Raw genomic sequence first — 22,825 nt, 5'->3', positions numbered from 1 at the left:
CATGGCACAGGGATATCGGCTCGGTGCTTTGTGACTGCCTGGAGGGGTGGGCTAGGGAGGGTGGCAGGGAGAGAGACGCAAGAGGGAAGAGATATGGGAACATATGTATATGTATAACTGATTCACTTTGTTATAAAGCAGAAACTAACACACCATTGTAAAGCAATTATACCCCAATAAAGATGTTAAAAAAAATAAAAATAAACAAATGGGACCTAATTAAACTCAAAAGGAAACCATAAACAAAACAAAAAGACGACTGTCAGAATGGGAGAAAATATTTGCAAACAAAGCAACTAACAAAGGATTAATCTCCAAAATATACAAACAGCTCATGAAGCTCAATATCAAACAAACAAATAGCCCAATCAAAAAATGGGTGGAAGATCTAAAGAGCCATTTCTCCAAAGAAGACATACAGATAGATGGGCAACAGGCACATGAGAAGATGCTCAATATCACTAATTATTAGACAAATGCAAATCAAAAATACAATGAGGTATCACCTCAAACTGGTCAGAATATCCATCATCAAAAAATCTACAAACAGTAAATGTTACAGAGGGTGTAGGGCAAAGGGAACCCTCCTCCACTGTTGGTGGGAATGTAAATTGGTGCAGCCACTATGGAGAACAGTATGGAGGTTCCTTTAAAAGCTAAAAACAGAACTACCATATGGCCCAGCAATCCCACTCCTGGGCATATGTCCTGAGAAAACCATAATTTGAAAAGATACATGCACCCCTATCTTTACTGGAGCACTATTTACAATAGCCAGGACATGGAAGCAACATAAATGTCCATCACAAGAGGAATGGATAAAGAAGATGTGGTACATATATACAATGGAATATAACTCAGCCATAAAAAAGAACAAAATAATGCCATTTGCAGCAAGATGGATGGACCTAGAGATGGTCATACCAAGTGAAGTAAGTCAGACACAGAAAAACAAACATCATATGATATCGCTTACACGTGGAATCTAAAAAAAAAAAGGGTACAAATGAACTTATTTACAAAACAGAAGTAGAGTCATGGATGTAGAAAACAAACTTATAGTTACCAAGGGATAACGGGGGGAGGGATAAATTGGGAGACTGGGACTGACATATACACACTGCTATATATAAAATAGGTAACTAATAAGAACCTGCTGTATAGCACAGGGAACTCTACTCAATACTCTGTAATGGCCTATATGGGAAAAGAATCTAAAAAAAAAGAGTGGATACATGTACATGTATAACTGATTCACTTTGCTGTACACCTGAAACTAGCACACTGTAAGTCAACTATACGCCAATAAAAATTTTTTTAAGTAATAAAGCAATGATTGGCAAACTGCATTTAATAATTTAAAAATAAACTCACTTATGATAAACTTTAGATGAATAAAAAGTCAACTATTTGGTACCCACTATCATACCAATTAAATAAGTTCTCATGAGATAACGTATAGGTAGTTAAAAAAACTGCTTTAACCTGCGTTACTTTAAATATATTTAATTTACTAAAATAGTGTTCACGTCTGTGTGGAAAGATTTACTGGAAGATTTATAAGGCAGTCTCACTGATCTGTAATATGTACTGTTTAAAAGAACCTTCACTGATTCTCTCAGACAGAATTTTCAGGAGATAAAATTAACTTGGATTCATTTTGAAATTTTCCTTATTACCAAATTAAAGGTATGAAAACAAAAAAGCAATTTCCAGTGACACATGTATGGTCAGAAAGAACTATTGCAATAGTAACAGATATTTAACGTGAATAACACAATGCTAAATGCACAAAGCACCCTGACATGCTTGGCAATGACTTTTGCCAAGAGCTTTTACCTCTGCTTCTTACCAAAGATAGTGAGGAAGAAATTTGTTTTGTTTTCTTTTCAAGCTGATCTGATAAGCAACAAATTCAAGTTGTATACATGTCAAATTTTAAAATAAATACAATTATTTAATTAAGGGGGAAAATATGGGCTCAATGTTATTATAGAGATGGTCAAAAAAAGGCAACTCCATTGTCATTTGCAAACCATCAAAAAGGAACACTATGGGAGAGTGGCCAAGATGGCAGAGTAGAAGGACACTAAGCTCACCTCTTCTCACAAGCACAATAAAATCACAACAATCTGCAGAACAACTAACGTTGAAAAAGACTGACACCTACTAGAAAAGATCCTCTACAGCTAAAGACATAAAGATGGACCACAGCAAGACTGCTAGGACAGGCAGGCTCATGATATAATTAAATCCCATACCCACCGGGGTTGGCAACTCACAAATTGGAGAATAATTATATTACAGAGGTTCTCCAACAGGAGTGAGAGTTCTGAGCCTCACATCACGCTCCCCAGCCTGGGGGTCTGGCACTGGGAAGAGGAACCCTGAGAGCATCTGCCTTTGAAGATCAGCGGGGGCTTGACTGGAGGAGCTCCAGAGGACTGGGGGAAATAGAGACTTCACTCATAAAGGGTTCATGCAAAATCTCACATGCACCAGGACCAAGAGCAAAAGCAGCAATTTGATAGGTATCTGGGCCAGATCTACCTGCTGGTCTTGGAGGGTCTCCTGGGGAGACAGGGAGAGGCTGTGGCCCACACTGGGGGCATAGACACTAGTGGCAGATATATCAGGAGAATATTCATCTGCATGAGCTCTCCTGGAGGCTGACATTCTGGCACCAAGACCTGGCCCTACCCACCAGACTCTAGGCTCCAATGCTGGAACGCCTCAGGATAAACAACAAACTAGGTGCAGAAACAGCCATCAGCAGACAGACTGCCTAAAGACTTCCTGAGCCCACAGCTGCCTCTATACATGGTCCTGCCCACCAGAGGACCAAGACCCAACTCCACCTACCAGGGGGCAGGCACCAGCCCCACCTGCCAGGAATCTCACTCACTCAACTATCTAGATCAGCCTCACTCACCAGAGGTCAGACACCAGAAGCAAGAAAACGACAGTCCTTCAGCCAACAGACCAAGTCTGCAAATGCAGGCCAGACCCTACCCTGGAACCAGCTGGCCCGTGCCCCTTCCTTGGATGATGAGAAGGAACTGCACTGCTGGGATGCACAGGACATCTTCTTACAGAGGGCCACTTCTCCAAGGTTGAGAAGCAGAACCAACCTACCACATACATACAAATAGCAATTTAAACAAAATGAAGCAACAGGATTATGTTTCAGACGAAGTAAGAAGATAAAACACCATAAGAAAAACTAAGTGATGTCGAGGCAACCTACCCAAGAGTAATGATGATAAAGATGATGAAAGAACTCAGAAGGAGAACAGATGCACAGAGCGAGAAATTAGAAGTTTTTAAATAAAGAATTAGAAAATATACAGAACAACCAAACAGAATTAAGGAATGCAATAACTGAACTGAAAAATATACTAGAAGGAATCAACAGTAGCCTAAATGAGGCAGAAGAATGGATTAGTGAGCTAGAAGACACAGTACTGGAAATCACTGCTACCAAATAGAAAAGAGAACAAAAAGAAATGAGGACAGTTTAAGAGACCAGTAGGACGACGACAAGCACATAAATATTCATATTATAGGGGTCCCAGAAGAAGAGAGAGAGAAAGGACTTGATAAAATATCTGAAGAGATAATAGCTGAAAACTTACCTAAGCTGGGAAAGGAAAAAGTCAACCAAGTCCAGGAAGCACAGAGAATCCCATATAGGATTAACCCACAGAGGAATACACAAGGACTATTGTCATAAAAATGAAAAAATTAAAAGATAAAGAGAGAATATTAAAAGTAACAAGGGAAAAGCAAAAGACAACTTACAAGGGAATCCTATAAGGCTATCAGCTGATTTTTCAGCAAAACCTCTGCAGACCAGAAGGGAATGCACAATATAAAGTGATGAAAGAGAAGAACCTATAACCAAGAATATTCTACACTGCAAGGCTCTCACTGTGATTTGATGAAGAAAACAAAAGCTTTACAGACAAGTAAAAGCTAAAAGAATTCAGGAACATCAAACCAGCTTTACAGCAAATGCTAAAGGAACTCCTCTAGGTGGAAAAGAAAACGACACAACTAGAAACAAGAAAATTACAAAATGGAAAAGCTCACTGGTAAAGGCAAACATACAGTAGGAAATCATTCACACACAAAGCTAGTAGGGAGGTTAAAAGACAAAAGGAGTAAAATCATCTGTACCCACAATAAGGGTTTAAGGGATAGCCAAAACAATTAGATGTAAAATATGAATTCAAAAGCAGTGACCATGAGGGGAGAAGAGTACAAATATAGGGTATCTAAAATGCATTTGAAATTAAGAGATCAGCAACTTAAAACAAGCACATATTTAACTAGACTGCTGTACAAAAACCTCATAGTAACAAAAACAAACCAAAAGTAACAAAACAAAAACCTGTAATAGAAATACACACAAAAAAGAAAAAGGAATGCAAAATAACACTAAAGATATACATCAAATCAGAAGAGAACAAAAGAAGAAAGGGGGAAAAAAGACCTACAAAAACAAGTCCAAAACAATTAGCAAAACGGTAATAGGAACATACATATGGATAAATACCTTAAATGTAAACGGACTAAATGCTCCAACCAAAAGACACAGACTGACTGAATGGAAACAAAAACATGGCCCACATATCTGCTGCCTATAGGAGACTCACTTCAGATCTAGAGACACATACAAACTGAAAATGAGGGGAAGAAATGTTATATCTTCTTCAATCCAAGGAAATACAACAATTGTAAATATATATACGCCCAACAGGGAAGCATCTCAATATATAAGGCAAACATTAACAGACATAAAAGGAGAAATCGACAGTAACACAATAACAGCGAGGGACATTAATACCCCACCTTCATTAGTGGACAGATCCCCCAGACAGAAAATCAATAAGGAAACACAGGCTTTAAATGACATATTAGACCAGAGGGGCTTAATTGATATTTATAAAGCATTCTACCTGAGAGTAGCAGAATACACATTCTTTTCAACTGCACATGGAACATTCTCCAGGAGAGATGACATGCGAGGCCACAAAGCAAGCCTCGGTAAATTTAAGAAAACTGAAATAATAGCAAGCATCTTTTACGACCACAACACTATGAGATTAGAAATCAACAAGAAAACAACTGCAAAAAAAAACAAGCATGTGGAGGCTGAACAATATGCTACTAAACAGCCAGTGGATCACTGAAGAAATCAAGGAGGAAATCAGAAAATACCTACAGACAAATGAAAATAAAAACATGGTGATCCAAAACCTATGAGATGCAGCAAAGCAATTCTAAGAGGGGAGTTCTCAAATAAACAACAAACCTTATGCCTAAAGCAAAGAGAGAAACAAGAACAAACAAAAGCCAAAGTTAGGAGAAGAAAAGAAATCATAAAGATCAGAGCAGAAATAAATGAAATAGAGACTAAAATACCAATAGAAAAGATCAATGAAACTACAAGCTGGTCCTCTGAAAACAGAAAAAAAAAATTGATAAACCTTTAGTCAGAATCATCAAGAAAAAAACGGGAGAGGGCCGGAAACAATAAAATCAGAAATGAAAAAGAAGTTATAACCAAGAGCACAGAAATATAAAGGGTCATAAGAGACTACTACGAGCAACAACATGCCAATTAAATGGACAACCTAGAAGAAATGGACAAATTCCTAAAAGGTATAATCTCCCAAGACAGAATCACGAAGAAATAGGAAGTATGAACAGACCAATTACAAGTACTGATATTGAATCTGTGACTTCTTTAAATCAATTAAGCAATTTATTTTTCATTGATGTATAGCTGATATATAATAATATGTGAGTTACAGGTATACAATAGAGTGATTCACAATTTTTATAGGTTATACTCCATATCTGCTATATTCCCCATGTTGTACAATATATCCTTGTAGCTTATTTTATACCTAATACTTTGTGCCTCTTAACTCCCTACCCCTATATTGCCCTTTCCCTCTTCCTTCTCCCCCTGGTAGCCACTAGTTTGTTCTCTATGTCTATGACTCAGCTTCTTTTTCTGTTATATTCATTAACTGGTGTATTTTTTAGATTCCACATGTACAGTGATATCATACAGTATCTGTCTTTCTCTGTCTGACTTATTTCACTTAGCATAATGCCCTCCAAGTCCCTCCATGTTGTTGCAAGTGGCAAATTTTCATTCTCTTTTGTGGCTGAGCAGTACTCCATTGTATTTATGTACCACATCTTTATCCGTTCTTCTGATGATGGACACTTAGGTTGCTTCCCTATCTTGACAATTGTAAATAATGTTGCTATGAACATTGGGGTACATGTTATCTCTTTCGGATATATACCTGTACCAATTTACATTCCCACCAACAGTGTGCAAGTGTTCCCTTTTCTGCAGTCCTCGCTAACATTTGTTATTTGTGTTCTTTTTGATGACAGCCATTCTGACAGGTCTGAGGTGATATCTCATTGTGGTTTTAATTTGCATTTCACTGATGATTTGTGATTTTGAGTATCTTTTCATCTGCCTGTTGGCCATCTGCATTTCTTCTTTGGAAAAATGTCTATTCAGTTCTTCTGCCCATTTTTTAATTGGGTTGTTTTTTTGCTGTTGAGTTGTATGAGCTGTTGATATATGTTGTATATTAATCCCTTATCAGTCATACCATTTCAATTTTTTTCTCCCATTCAATAGGTTGTCTTTTCATTTTCTCCAGGGTATCCTTTGTTGTGCAAAAGCTTTTCAGTTAATTATGTGCTAAATCTGTGATTTTAAAACTTGCAACAATCAAAAGTTCAGGACCAGGTGGCTTCACAGGTGAATTCTACCAAACATTTAGAGAAGAGTTAACACCTATCCTTCTGAAACTACTGCAAAAAAACAAACTGCAGAGGAAGTAACATTCCCAAGCCCATTCTATGAAGCCACCATCGCCCTGATAGCAAAACCAGACAAAGATATCTCACACACACACACACACACACACACACACACACACACACACACACACACAAGAAATGAAAATTTACAGGGCAATTATCACTGATGAACATAGACACAAAAATCCTCAACAGGTGACCTCCCTGGTGGCGCGGGTGGTTAAGACTCCACGCTCCCAATGCAGGGGGCCTGGGTTTGATCCCTGGTCAGGGAACTAGATCCCACCTGCATGCTGCAACTAAGCAGCTGGTGAACCGCAACTAAGGAGTCTGTGAGCCTCAACTAATGGAGCCCACCTGCCACAACTAAGGAGCCCATGTGCAACAACTAAGGAGCTGGTGAGCCACAACTAAGGAGCCCTCAAACCACAACTAAGTAACCTGCCTGCCACAACTAAGGAGCCCACGTGACGCAACTAAGGAGTCCGTGAGCCGCAACTAAGGAGCCCGACTGCTGCAAGTAAGACCTGGCTCAACCAAATAAATATTTTAAAAATTCTCAACAAAATACTAGCAAACCGAATCCAACAATACATTAAAAGGATCATACACCATCATCAAGCAAAATTATCCCAGGGGTGCAAGGATTTTTCAGTATCCACAAATCAGTGTGATACACCATGTTAACAAACTGAAGAATAAAAACCATATTATCATCTCAAATGGATGCAGAAAAAGCTTTTGACAAAATTCAACACACACTTATGATAAAAACTCTCCAGAAAGCGGGCACAGAGGGAACATACCTCAACATAATAAAGGCCATAAAGCCTATCCTGGGCTTGAAATAAAGATACTGGGACGAGGGGAAGATGGCGGAAGAGTAAGATGTGGGGATCACCTTCCTCCCCACAGATACACCAGAAATACATCTACACGTGGAACAACTCCTACAGAACACCTACTGAACGCTGGCAGAAGACCTCACACCTCCCAAAAGGCAAGAAACTCCCCACGTACCTGGGTAGGGCAAAAGAAAAAAGAATAAACAGAGACAAAAGGATAGGGACAGGACCTGCACCAGTGGGAGGGAGCTGTGAAGGAGGAAAGGTTTCCACACACTAGGAAATCCCTTCGCAGGCAGAGACTGCGGGTGGCACAAGGGGAAAGCTTCAGAGCCACGAAGGAGAGCACAGCAACAGGGGTGCCGAGGGCAAAGCGAAGAGATTCCCGCACAGAGGATTGGTATCGATCGGCACTCACCAGCCCGAGAGGCTTGTCTGCTCACTTGCTGGGGTGTGCGGGGCTGGGAGCTGAGGGTCGGGCTTCAGGGAGAGGTCGGAGCGCAGGGAGAGGACTGGAGCTGGCGGCATGAACACAGCCTTCAGGGGGTTAGTGCACCACAGCTACCCGGGAGGGAGTCCGGGGAAAACTCTGGACCTGACGAAGAGGCAAGAGACTTTTTCTTCCCTCTTTGTTTCCTGGTGCACGCTGCTTAAAGGAGCTCCAGAGACGGGTGCGAGCCGCAGCTAAAAGTGCGGACCGCCTGGAGGGGTGGGATAGGGAGGGTGGGAGGGAGGGAGACGCAAGAGGAAAGAGATATGGGAACATATGTATAACTGATTCACTTTGTTATAAAGCATAAACTAACACACCATTGTAAAGCAATTATACTCCAATAAAGATGTGAAAAAAAAAAAAAAACTGCGGACCCCAGAGACGGGCATGAGATGCTAACGCGCTGCGGCCGCCACCAAGAAGCCTGTGTGTGAGCACAGGTCACTATCCACAACCTCCTCTGGGGAGCCTGTGCAGCCCGCCACTGCCAGGGTCCTGGGATCCAGGGACAACTCCCCCGGGAGAACGCATGGCGCGCCTAAGGCTGGTGCAACCTCACGCCGGCCTCTGCCGCAGCTGGCTCACCCCGCACTCCGCGCCCCTCCCTCCCCTCTGGCCTGAGTGAGCCAGAGTCCCCAAAGGAGCTGCTCCTTTAACCCCATCCTGTCTGAGCGAAGAACAGACGCCCTTCCGGCAACCTACACAGGTAGGCAGGGCCAAATCCAAAGCTGAACCCCAGGAGCTGAGAGAACAAAGAAGAGAAAGGGAATCTCTCCCAGCAGCCTCAAAAGCAGCGGATTAAAGCTCCACAATCAACTTGATGTCCCCTGCATCTGTGGAATACATGAATAGACAACAAATAATCCCAAATTAAGGTGGACTTTGAGAGCAAGATTTATTAATTTTTTCCCTTTTCCTGTCTTTGTGTGTATGTGTATGCTTCTGTGTGAGAGACTGTCTGTATAGCTTTGCTCCCACCATTTGTCCTAGGATTCTATACGTCCGTTTTTGTTTTTGTATTTCTTTCTTTTCAAAGAAAATTTTTTTCTTAATAATGACTTTTTTTTTTTTTTTTTTTTTCGGTACGCGGGCCTCTCACTGTTGTGGCCTCTCCCATTGCGGGGCACAGGCTCCGGACGCACAGGCTCAGTGGCCATGGCTCACGGGCCCAGCCACTCCGCGGCATGTGGGATCTTCCCGGACCAGGGCACGAACCTGTGTCCCCTGCATCGGCAGGCGGACTCTCAACCACTGTGCCACCAGGGAAGCCCCAATAATGACTTTTTATTTTAATAACTTTATTTTATTTTATCTTACTTTATTTTATTTTATCTCCTTCCTTCCTTCCTTCCTTCCTTCCTTTCCTTCCCTCCCTCCCTTCCCACCTCCCTGCCTCCCTCCCTCCCCTCTTCCTTCCTTCCTTTCTTCCTACCTTTCTTTCTTTCTACTTTTTCTCCCTTTAATTCTGAGCCATGTGGATGAAAGGCTCTTGGTGCTGTAGCCAGGAGTCAGTGCTGTGCCTCTGAGGTGGGAGAACCAACTTCAGGACACTGGTCCACAAGAGACCTCCCAGCTCCACATAATATCAAACGGCAAAACTCTCCCACAGATCTCCATCTCAACACCAACACCCAGCTTCACTCAATGACCAGCAAGCTACAGTGCTGGACACCCTATGCCAAACAACTAGCAAGACAGGAACACAACCCCATCCATTAGCAGAGAGGCTGCTTAAAATCATAGTAAGTCCATAGATACCCCAAAACACACCACCAGACGTGGACCTGCCCACCAGAAAGACAAGATCCAGCCTCATCCACCAGAACACAGGCACTAGTCCCCTCCACCAGGAAGTCTATACAACCCACTGAATCAGCTTTAGCCACTGGGGACAGACACCAAAAACAACGGGAACTATGAACCTGCAGCCTACAAAAAGGAGACCCCAAACACAGTAAGATAAGCAAAATGAGAAGACAGAAAAACACACACCCGATGAAGGAGCAAGATAAAAACCCACCAGACGTAACAAATGAAGAGGAAATAGGCAGTCTACCTGTAAAAGAATTCAGAATAATGATAGTAAATATCCAAAATCTTGGAAATAGAATAGACAAAATGCAAGAAACATTTAACAAGGACCTAGAAGAACTAAAGAGCAAACAAGCAACAATGAATAGCACAATAAATGAAATGAAAAATATTCTAGATGGGATCAATAGCAGAATAACTGAGGCAGAAGAACGGATAAGTGACCTGGAAAATAAAACAGTGGAAATAACTACTGCAGAGCCGAATAAAGAAAAAAGAATGAAAAGAACTGAGGTAACTCTCAGAGACTTGTGGGACAACATTAAACGCACCAACATTCGAATTATAGGGGTTCCAGAAGAAGAAGAGAAAAAGAAAGGGACTGAGAAAATATTTGAAGAGATTATAGTTGAAAACTTTCCTAATATGCAAAAGGAAATAGTTAATCAAGTCCAGGAAGCACAGAGAATCCCATACAGGATAAATCCAAGGAGAAATATGCCAAGATACATATTAAACAAACTGTCAAAAATTAAATACAGGGCTTCCCTGGTGGCGCAGTGGTAGAGAGTGCACCTGCCGATGCAGGGCACATGGGTTCGTGCCCCGGGTCCAGGAATATCCCACATGCTGCAAAGCAGCTGGGCCCGTAAGCCATGGCCACTAAGCGTGCGTGTCCAGAGCCTGTGCTCCGCAACAGGAGAGGCCACAACACTGAGAGGCCCGCATACCGAAAAAAAAAAAAAAATTAAATACAAAGAAAACATATTAAAAGCAGCAAGGGAAAAACAACAAATAACACACAAGGGAATCCCCATAAGGTTAAAAGCTGATCTTTCAGCAGAAACTCTGCAAGCCAGAAGGCAATGGCAAGAGATATTTAAAGTGATAAAGGAGAAAAACCTGCAACCAAGACTACTCTACCCAGCAAGGATTTCAGATTTGATGGAGAAATTAAAACCTTTACAGACAAGCAAAAGCTGAGAGAGTTAAGCACCACCAACCCAGCTTTATAACAAATGCTAAAGGAACCGCTCTAGGCAAGAAACACAAGAGAAGGAAAAGACCTACAATAAAAATCCCTAACCAATTAAGAAAATGGGAATAGGAACATACATATCGATAATTACCTTAAATGTAAACGGACTAAATGCTCCCACCAAAAGACACAGATTGGCTGAATGGATACAAAAACAAGACCCACGTATATGCTGTCTACAAGAAACCCACTTCAGACCTAGAGACACATACCACTGAAAGTAAGGGATTGGAAAAAGATATTCCATGCAAATGGAAACCAAAAGAAAGCTGGAGTAGCAATTCTCATATTAGACAAAGTAGACTTTAAAATAAAGACTATTCGAAGAGACAAAGAAGGACACTACACAATGATCAAAGGATCGATCCAAGAAGAAGATATAACAATTGTAAATATTTATGCACCCAACAAAGGAGCACCTCAAATCATAAGGCAAATACTAAGAGCCATAAAAGGGGAAATCGACAGTAACACATTCATCGTAGGGGACTTCAACACCACGCTATCACCAATGGACAGATCATCCAAAATGAAAATAAATAAAGAAACACAAGCTTTAAATGATAAGATGGACTTAACTGATATTTATAGGACATTCCATCCAAAAACAACAGAATACACATCAAGTGCCCATGGAACATTCTCCAGGATAGATCATGCCTTGGGTCACAAATCAAGCCTTGGTAAATTTAAGAAAATTGAAATTGTATTAAGTATCGTTTCCGACCACAACGCTGTGAGACTAGATATCAATTACAGGAAAAGATCCATAAAAAATACAAACACATGGAGGCTAAACAATACACTACTTAATAACCAAGTGATCACTGAAGAAATCAAAGAAGAAATTAAAAAATACCTAGAAACAAATGACAATGGAGACACGATGACCCAAAACGTATGGGATGCAGCAAAAGCAGTTCTAAGAGGGAAGTTTACAGCAATATAATCCTACCTTAAGAAACAGGAAACATCTCGAATAAACAAACTAACCTTGCACCTAAAGCAATTAGAGAAAGAAGAATAAAAAAAACCCAAAGTTACCAGAAGGAAAGAAATCATAAAAATCAGATCAGAAATAAATGAAAAAGAAATGAAGGAAACGATAGCAAAGGTCAATAAAACTGAAAGCTGGTTCTTTGAGAAGATAAACAAAATTGATAAACCATTAGCCAGACTCATCAAGAAAAGAAGGGAGAAGACTCAAATCAATAGAATGAGAAATGAAAAAGTAGAACTAACAACTGACACTGCAGAAATACAAAAGATCATGAGAGATTACTACAAGCAACTCTATGCCAATAAAATGGACAACCTGAAAGAAATGGACAAATTCTTTGAAATGCACAACCTGCCAAGACTGAATCAGGAAGAAACAGAAAATATAAACAGACCAATCACAAGCACTGAAATTGTAACTGTGATTAAAAATCTTCTAACAAGAAAAAGCCCAGGACCAGATGGCTTCACAGGCGAATTCTATCAAACAATTAGAGAAGAGCTAACACCTATCCTTCTCAAACTCTTCCAAAATATAGCAGTGGAGTAACACTCCGAAACTCATTCTACAAGGCCACCATCACCTTGATATCAAAACCAGACAAGGATGTCACAACGAAAGAAAACTACAGGCCAGTATCACTGATGAACATAGATGCAAAACTCCTCAATAAAATACTAGCAAACAGAATCTAACAGCACATTAAAAGGATCATACACCATGATCAAGGGGGTTTTATTCCAGGAATGCAAGGATCCTTCAATATATGCAAATTAATCAACGTGATACACCATATTAATAAACTGAAGGTGAAAAACCATATGATCATCTCAACAGATGCAGAGAAAGCTTTCGACAAAATTCAACACCCATTTATGATAAAAACCCTGCAGAAAGTAGGCTCAGGGGGAACATTCCTCAACATAATAAAGGCCATATATGACAAACCCACAGCCAACATCATCCAAAATGGTGAAAAACTGAAAGCATTTCCACTAAGATCAGGAACAAGACAAGGTTGCCCACTCTCACCACCCTTATTCAACACAGTTTTGGAAGTTTTAGCCACAGCAATCAGAGAAGAAAAGGAAATAAAAGGAATCCAAATCGGAAAAGAACAAGTAAAGCTGTCACTGTTTGCAGATGACATGATACTATACATAGAGAATCCTAAAGATGCTACCAGAAAACTACTAGAGCTAATCAATGAATTTGGTAAAGTAGCAGGATGCAAAATTAATGCACAGAAATCTCTTGTATTCTTATACACTAATGATGAAAAATGTGAAAGTGAAATCAAGAAAACACTCCCATTTACCACTGCAACAAAAAGAATAAAATATCTAGGAATAAACCTACCTATGGAGACAAAACACCTGTATGCAGAAAAGTATAAGACACTGATGAAAGAAATTAAAGATGGGCTTCCCTGGTGGCGCAGTGGTTGAGAGTCCGCCTGCCGATGCAGGGGACACGGGTTCGTGCCCCGGTCTGGGAAGATCCCACATGCCGCGGAGCGGCTGGGCCCGTGAGCCATGGCCGCTGAGCCTGCGCGTCCGGAGCCTGTCCTCCGCAACGGGAGAGGCCACGACAGTGAGAGGCCCGCGTAACGCATAAAAAAAAAAAAAAAAAAAGAAATTAAAGATGATACAAATAGATGGAGAGCTATACCATGTTCTTGAATTGGAAGAATCAACATTGTGAAAATGACTATACTACCCAAAGCAATCTACAGATTCAATGCAATCCCTATCAAACTACCACTGGCATTTTTCACAGAACTAGAACAAAAAATTTCACAATTCGTATGGAAACACAAAAGACCCCGAATAGCCAAAGCAGTCTTGAGAATGAAAAACGGAGCTGGAGGAATCAGGCTCCCTGACTTCAGACTATACTACAAAGCTACAGTAATCAAGACAGTATGGTACTGGTACAAAAACAGAAAGACAGATTAATGGAACAGGATAGAAAGCCCAGAGATAAACCCACGCACATATGGACACCATATCTTTGATAAAGGTGGCAGGAATGTACAGTGGAGAAAGGACAGCCTCTTCAGTAAGTGGTGCTGGGAAAACTGGATAGGTGCATGTAAAAGTGAGATTATATCACTCCCTAATACCATACACAAAAATAAACTCAAAATGGATTAAAGACCTAAATGTAAGGCCAGAAACTATCAAACTCTTAGAGGAAAACATCGCAGAACACTCTGTGACATAAATCACAGCAAGATCCTTTTTGACCCACCTCCTAGAGAAACAAAAATAAACAAATGGGACCTAATGAAACTTCAAAGCTTTTGCACAGCAAAGGAAACCATAAACAAGACCAAAAGACAACCCTCAAAATGGGAGAAAGTATTTGCAAATGAAGCAACTGACAAAGGATTAATCTTCAAAATTTATAAGCAGCTCATGCAGCTCAATAACAAAAAATAAAAACCCAATCCAAAAATGGGCAGAAGACCTAAGTAGACATTTCTCCAAGGAAGATATACAGAGTGCCAACAAACACATGAAAGAATGCTCAACATCATTAATCATTAGAGAAATGCAAATCAAAACTACAATGAGACATCATCTCACACCAGTCAGAATGGCCATCATCAAAGTATCTAGAAACAATAAATGCTGGAGAGGGTGTGGAGAAAAGGGAACACTCTTGCACTGCTGGTGGGAATGGGAATTCGTATAGCCACTATGGAGAACAGTATGGAGGTTCCTTAAAAAACTACAAATAGAACTGCCATATGACCCAGCAATCCCACTACTGCGCATATATCCTGAGAAAACCATAATTCAAAAAGAGTCATGTACCATAATGTTCATTGCAGCTCTATTTACAATAGCCCGGAGATGGAAACGACCTAAGTGTCCATCATCGGATGAATGGATAAAGAAGATGTGGCACAGATATACAATGGAATATTACTCAGCCATAAAAGGAAACGAAATTGAGCTATTTGTAATGAGGTGGATGGACGTAGAGTCTGTCATACAGAGTGAAGTAAGTCAGAAAAAAAAAGACAAATTCCGTATGCTAACACATATATATGGAATTTAAGGAAAAGAAAAACCGTCACGAAGAACCTAGGTGTAAGACAGGAATAAAGACAGACCTACTAGAGAATGGACTTGAAGATATGAGGAGGGGGAAGGGTAAGCTGTTACAAAGAGAGGGAGTAGCATGGACATATATACACTACCAAACGTAAAACAGATAGCTAGTGGGAAGCAGCCGCATAGCACAGGGAGATCAGCTTGGTGCTTTGTGACCACCTAGGGGGTGGGATAGGGAGGGTGGGAGGCAGCAAGACGCAAGAGGGAAGAGATATAGGAACATATGTATATGTATAACTGATTCACTTTGTTATAAAGCAGAAACTAACACACCATTGTAAAGCAATTATACTTCAATAAAGATGTAAAAAAATAAATAAAAGGTTGGGGAACCCTAAAAAAAAAGTATATGAATATACCTTTGCTATAAATGTGGACTCCACTATCTACTGCGTGTGTGTGTGTGAGTGTGCGCACGCTTTGCGGGGGCAGAAAAAAGAAAAATAAGAAATAAAGATACTGTAGTCTATACAGTACTGTAAAGTATACAAAAGCATAACCACTTGTAGAGGATGCACACATGTGACAATGTACACCAGATGTACGCCAGACGTGAACTAACTTACATGACTGGACATGTGAACACACGTTCTCATCTTCAAAAGTTCGCATCTTGAAGGTTCGTATGTAGGGGACTTACTGTACTCATAAAACTATAAGATGCTAATGAAGGAAACAGAAGATGACACAAACAGATGGAAATATACACCATGTTCTTAGATTGGAAGAATCAATATTGTGAAAATGACTATACTACCCCAAGCAATCTACAGTATCAATGCAATCCCTATCAAATTACCAATGGCATTTTTCACAGAACTAGAACAAACAAATTTTTTAATTTGTATGTAGACACAGAAGACCCCCAAAGCCAAAGCAATCTTGAGAAAGAAAAACAGAGCTGGAGGAATCAGGATCCCTGACTTCAGACTATACTACAAAGCTACAGTCATCAAAACCAGTATGGTACTGGCACAAAAACAGAAATATAGCTCAATGGAACAGGACAGAAAGCCCAGAAATAAACCTACACACATATGGTCACCTTATCTTTGACAAAGGAGGCAAGAATAGACAATAGAGAAAAGACAGCCTCTTCAGTAAGTGGTGCTGGGAAAACTGGACAGCTACATGTAAAAGCATGAAATTAGAACACTTCCTAACACCATACACAAAAATAAACTCAAAATGGATTAAAGACCTAAATGTAAGGCTGGATTATTATAAAACTCTTAGAGGAAAACATAGGCAGAACACTCTATGACATAAATCACAGGAAGATCCTTTTTGACCCACTTCCTAGAGTAATGGAAATAAAAATAAACAAATGGAACCTAATTAAACTCAAAAGTCTTTGCACAGCAAAGGAAACCATAAACAAAACAAAAAGGCAACACTCAGAATGGAAGAAAATATTTGCAAATCATGCAATTGTTAAGGGATTAATCTCCACAATCTACAAACAGCTCATGAAGTTCAGTATCAAAAAAACAAAAAACCCAATCAAAAAATGGGCAGGAGGCCATTTCTCCAAAAGAAGACATACAGATGCTCAACAGGCACATGAAAAGGTGCTCAATATCACTAATTATTAGACAAATGCAAATCAAAAGTACAATGAGGTATCACCTCACACCAGTCAGAATGGCCAACATTTAAAAGTCTACAAATAATAATGCTGGAGAGGGTGTGGAGAAAAGCGAACCCTCCTGCACTGTTGGTGGGAATGTAAATTGGTGCGGCCACTATGGAGAACAGTATGGAGACTCTACTTACCTCTGTGGAGTCATTCAGAAGGGACACTGTGGTGTCAGTGGGGTTAATGTTGATTGTCTTTAATTCAATTAGGTTATTTAGGGAATTTCCACCTAGGAAGAAAAACAGGGTAAAGGAATCAGACAAAGGAGTTTTTATTATATGATAGAAGATATTTTTTGAGTAAAGTAATTCAAGTACCTGACACGACAACCAGGGAAGGCATGTAACTACTGTCAGCAGGATCCACTATCATTTTTAATCTATGAACAAGAACATCTGGGAAAATCTCCAAACGAATCCAATGCTTTAAAAAAAAAAAAAAGCCTTCTTAGTAAAATTCAGCTATATTTTAGCTGGGAAGTATCACTAAAGCTTGACTCTCAATGAGATTTTTTAAATATATAATTTCACATGAGAGACAGAATTTGCCTTTAAGCTGGCAGACACAAGAGCATTACTTGTTTATTAGAAGAATGTCTCCCTCTAAGCCCCAGAAATCATGTGTTTATAGACTCCTGACTTAGGGTGGTCCCTTAATACCCATCAAAGAGTAGGTTATAGAAAACACTAGAGTCAAAGTGGAGGGAAAGCACCTTTCTCCAAGTCTAACTTACATGTCTAGATGAGGCACACCCATATGTAAGTGTGATTAAAACAGCATTCCAAAGATAAACACACATTTGTTAGGATATATTAGAAGAACTTCTAACCAGAAGCAGAATCTGAACTCATATATTTTATGTGGGGGAATAAAACAAAACAAAACAAACCCTATTATACCCTCTATCAGTTATATAAAATCTATTACCTATATTGTTCAAAAATCTCTGACAATGAAAGCTGGATGGCATATTACTCTGGAACTTTAAAGTAATTATGAACTAAAATACAAAATGAGTACTGAGAGATGCCATCACAGTATAACTTAGTAGGTTTCTCAAAGTTCGTGTTGAAGCTCTAAAAGGTTAAGCCATCTAAATGAAGTGTTTCTGGAAGTGTCCCCATGGCACACTACCTTTCCTTGTGAGCCCGAGGACTGCCAGCAGGGCTCACTGCCGTCAATGAGACGGGAAGCCTGGTTCACAGAGGATGACACGTTTAGGCTCTTCACCATCCGTGCCCAGCTGTCCAGCAGCATTCCTGGCTGACTGTTGTGAGAGCGCTTCAGCTGTTTTCCAGAACGGCCACAAAATATTGCAGACTGTCCTATTTAATGGCGGTCAAACAGTGTTAATACTTGTGGGACAGAACCTTCACAACCAAGAAATAGATATTACATAGTGCTGAGCTCCTTACTTCAAGAAAATAGTATGTTTCCAAATTAAAAGGAGCTAATAAATACCTAAAATGGCTGCAAAAAACCTATTCAAGGTATTTAACCCCAATTTATGAGATAAAGTTCATATAATGCTATGATTTATTCCACTTGACTCTCTCAAGTAACAATAGAGTGATACATTTCCAGATAGAACGATACATATAAGCAGCTGGGGGGCAAGTTCAGTAACTGTGCTTACAGAAAACATTCTTATCAAAAAACCTTTCATAAATGCAACAAAAACAAATTTGTGAAGTTTCTACCTCCATTAATGGTAAATCTGGAAATTCATCTAGCTCTCCCATTGAGGACAACTAGAGGCAGACAAAACATTTAAAGATGAATAAATCTTGAAAGTATCAGAGTTAACAAGGTGATACAGAATTATGGGACCAAAATCAGAGAAAGGCTGAGATGAAAGGTGTCAAGATGAGTGCCCCATGGATCAGAGGCTGCTTTTCCCCGGTGTATTTATCAATTTCTAAGGAGAACCTTAAAGAGGACACATGGCACTTCTGATGGCTTCCTAGGGCGAGGGGGCCAGGAACCGGAGTCCAGAGCTCACCAGGAAAGAAAGGGATGGCCACAGAAAAACTCACGCTTTGGGCTGGGATCCCAAAAGAAAGAACCCCTAGAGGAAGGGTGAACTCTACAGGGTGACTGTTTGTGTTCAGATTGCAGCTCTGCATGAAATCACCTCAATCAATGAAACTGGACTGAAGTGAGCTCACATAGTTACTTACCCCAATTACCTAGAAGAACAACCCTATCCCCCCAATCCCTGGAGAAAGATAATATCTTAGGCCTCAAACTGACTCAAAAAATACTTCTTTAAACATAATGTCCAGTACATGATGGAATGTGAGACAAGAAAACATGACTAAAAGCTATGAGAATGACAGACAATAGAAAGAGACCCAAAGAGGCTCCAGATATTAGAGTTATAAGATACAAATTGTATAATAACTATACTTACTATGTTTGAAAAGACACTGAATATCTCAGCAGAGAATTGGAAACTATTTTTAAAAAAAGAAAGAAAAACTAGAACTGTTAAATACAGTAATTAAAATTTTAAATTCAATGAATAGGTTTACCAGCAGACTAGACTCAGGTGAAAACAGAATTAGTAAAAAATATCTAGAATGAAAAACTGAAGAGCAAAAGTTTAGAAAACATAAACGAGAAGGTGAAAGACTTAGAAGACAGAGATAAGAGTAACAGGTGAAAGAGGAGCCCCAAAAAAGAAGGAAAAGAAAATAGGGCATCGATAATACTGGAAGAAATATTGACTGATGGAAAACTTCCCAAGACCAACAAAAGATATCAAGGCACAAATTTTAAAAGCCCTACTCTGAAAGGTGGAAGAGAAGATCTTAAATGTTTTTACTACACACACACAAAAGGGTAATTATGTGAGGTGATGGACGTGTTAACTACCAACCTTACTGTGGTAATCATTTTGCAATATACATGTACCAAATCATCACATTGAACACTTTAAACTTACACAATGTCATATGTCAATTAAAGCTCAAAAAAGCTGGAAAATTAATTAATTATAAGCTCTACTAACTACAAGAAAGATAAATACAAAGAAACACATATGTACACACATGTAAAATTTGTGTAAGATAGAAACAAGAGTACCTCAAAAGCAGGCTAAGGGGAACTACAAAGACTGAAGAGCTTTAATGGAACAGTAACTACACTTGCAGCTGACTTCAGCAGAAAAAATATAAACCAAATTACAATGGAACAGTATTTTTAAAGTGCTAAAAGCCCCAGCAAAAATATTTTTCAAAAATAAAGGAGAAATAAAGACACACAAAAAGAGAATTCATAACCACATAGATGCAGTAAAGAAAATATTAAGGGCCATTCTTTAGGCAGGAGAAAGATGATGATGGATGAAAAGTGAAACACACAAAAAGGAATAGAAAAAAACTACAATATTAAGTATGTGAAAAAAATCTTGACAAATATTACAGAAAATGACAATAATATGCCTTGTATTGTTTAAAATTTACATGTGTAAAGTTTTAAAACACAATAATAAAAACATGGTAATTTAAATCAGAATGAGGGTTAATGAAGTTAAAGGGATCTCAGGTCCTTGCATTGCTTAGGAGGAGGGTAAAAGTACTAAATAATATTAGATTTTATAAGTCAAAAAAGGATGTCACTATATCTTGAGTAACTACTAATACCAAAAATGCATATAACATACACTACTCATATAGTATATGAATACACACTAAACGTGTAACTTCTAAGCCAAGTGTGTGTGTTGGGGAGGCGGTGGTTGGCTAACTAATAAAGAACGTATCAGTCCAAAGGAAGATGGAATAGAGAAAAAATGGAACAGAAAACAGGCAGAACAACAACAACAAAAAACACTAAGAAGTTGATCAATTAAAAAAATATATTTCAGTAACTGCCTTAACTGTAAATAAATACCTAAAAGATCCAAATAAGAGACAAAGATCATCACACTGGAATTTTTTAAAAAAACAGAACTATCTACAACCTCCACTAATCACAAGATTACTGAAATATTGAGGGTAAAAGGCTAGAAAAAGATACACTAAGCAAACACTAACTTCACCATAAAACTGCAGGAGACATTCTTTCAGGCATGCATAAAACATGTGTAAAATCCCATTATATGCTGAGTCTTATGATCATACAGAAGTTTCCCCCAAAATGTCAAAGATCAGGCAGGATACACAATCTGAATGCAATGCAGAAACCAATAAATAGATAGAGGTAGAAAATGCTGACATGTTTGAAAATTTAAATATCAATGAATATAAGAAAATAATTCCAATTCAATTTTAAAAATACTTTTAAATGAATGATGATGAGATATTACTACATATCAGCATTACAGGATACAGCTAAAGCCATGCTTAAAGATAAATTTAAAATTTTAAGTTCATATATTAGAAACTATGAATGTGAGAAATTAATGAACTAAGCATTTGGGGCGGGGGTGGGGGGCAGAATCAACGTAAACCTAAATTCCATAGGAAAAAGAAATGAAAAAAATATGAGAGACAGCAATTCAAAGCCAAAAGTTGGTTCTTTGAAAAAACTAATAAAATTGATAAACCCATGGCAGGCTGATCAAAAACAAAGTATTCAAAGTTAGCCTTGAAAAGGAGATTGCTCTGCAGATTCTACAGATCTCCTTCATAAAGATAAGAGAATATTACAAATTAGGACTAGAAAGGAACTTCCTCAACATGATAAAGGCTATTTATGAAAAACCCACAGCTAACATTATATTCAGTGCTTAAAGACTGAAAGCTTCCCCACTAAGTCCAAGAATAAGACAAGGATGCCTACCCTTGCCACTTCTCTTCAATGTAGTACTGGAAGATCTAGCTGAAGCAATAAGACAGGAAAAAGAAATATAAGGTATCCAAATTGGAAAGGAAGAAGTAAAACTATCCCAGTTCACAGACAACATGCTCTTAAACACAGACAACATGATCTTACATGCAGAAAACCCTAAAGACGCCACCAAAAAACCCCATCAGAGCTAATAAATAAATTCAGCAAAGTTGCTGGAAATAAATTCAACACACAAAGTGTGTTGAAAATATGCACTGTAGGTGTGTAGTGTATATTTCTATACACTAGCAACAGATATTCCAAGAAGGAAATTTTTAAAAATAATTTAATTTAATATAGCATGAAAAATAAACCCTTAGGAATAAATTTAACCAAGAACCCATAAGACATATACACTAATCACAAAACACTGCTGAACGAAATTAAAGAAGACCTAAGTAAATGGAAAGACAACTGACAATTCTGTCCAAAGTGATACACAGAGTCAATGCAATTCCTATCAAAATATTGTTTTTTGCAGATGCAGAAAACTCCATCCCAAAATTCATACTGACTTCCAAGGGACACCAAATAGTCAAAACAATCTTGAAAAAGAACAAAGTTGGAGGACTCACATTTCCCAATTTCAAAACTTACTACAAAAGCTATCATAATCACTGTGTATGGTGTGGTACTGATGTAAGGATAGGCAAATAGACCAATGGAATAGAATCGAGAGCCCAGAAAAAAAACTCTCACATCTATGGTTAACTGATTTTCAAAAAGGGTGCCAAGACCATTCAGTGGTGAAAGGACAGTCTTTTCAACAAATAGTGTTGGGAAAATTGGATACACGTGTAAAAGAATGAAATTATACATTATACCATGCATAGAAATTAACTCAAAGTGGTTCAAAGACCTAAAGTTAAAACTATAAACCTCTTATAAACATAGGGGCTGACCTTCACAACTCTGGATTTAAGCAATGATTTCTTAAGTTGACCCAGAAGTAAGTA

The 22,825-nt window shown here is 38.9% G+C and overlaps 1 protein-coding gene across 1 annotated transcript in view; it reads right to left on the bottom strand.

The window, feature by feature from the left end:
- HERC2 (HECT and RLD domain containing E3 ubiquitin protein ligase 2) overlaps positions 1-22,825 on the bottom strand; it is a 231,180-nt gene that overhangs the window by 81,525 nt on the left and 126,830 nt on the right. The window contains 3 exon segments of the mRNA XM_065880686.1: positions 17,171-17,262; positions 17,351-17,456; positions 18,168-18,358. Coding sequence (XP_065736758.1) covers positions 17,171-17,262; positions 17,351-17,456; positions 18,168-18,358 — 389 coding nt within the window.

Source organism: Phocoena phocoena, chromosome 7, assembly GCF_963924675.1.
Source record: "Phocoena phocoena chromosome 7, mPhoPho1.1, whole genome shotgun sequence".
NCBI classification, from domain to species: domain Eukaryota; kingdom Metazoa; phylum Chordata; class Mammalia; order Artiodactyla; family Phocoenidae; genus Phocoena; species Phocoena phocoena.
The sequence above is the reverse complement of the archived record's forward strand: the minus strand, read 5'-3'. Positions and strand labels throughout refer to the sequence as shown.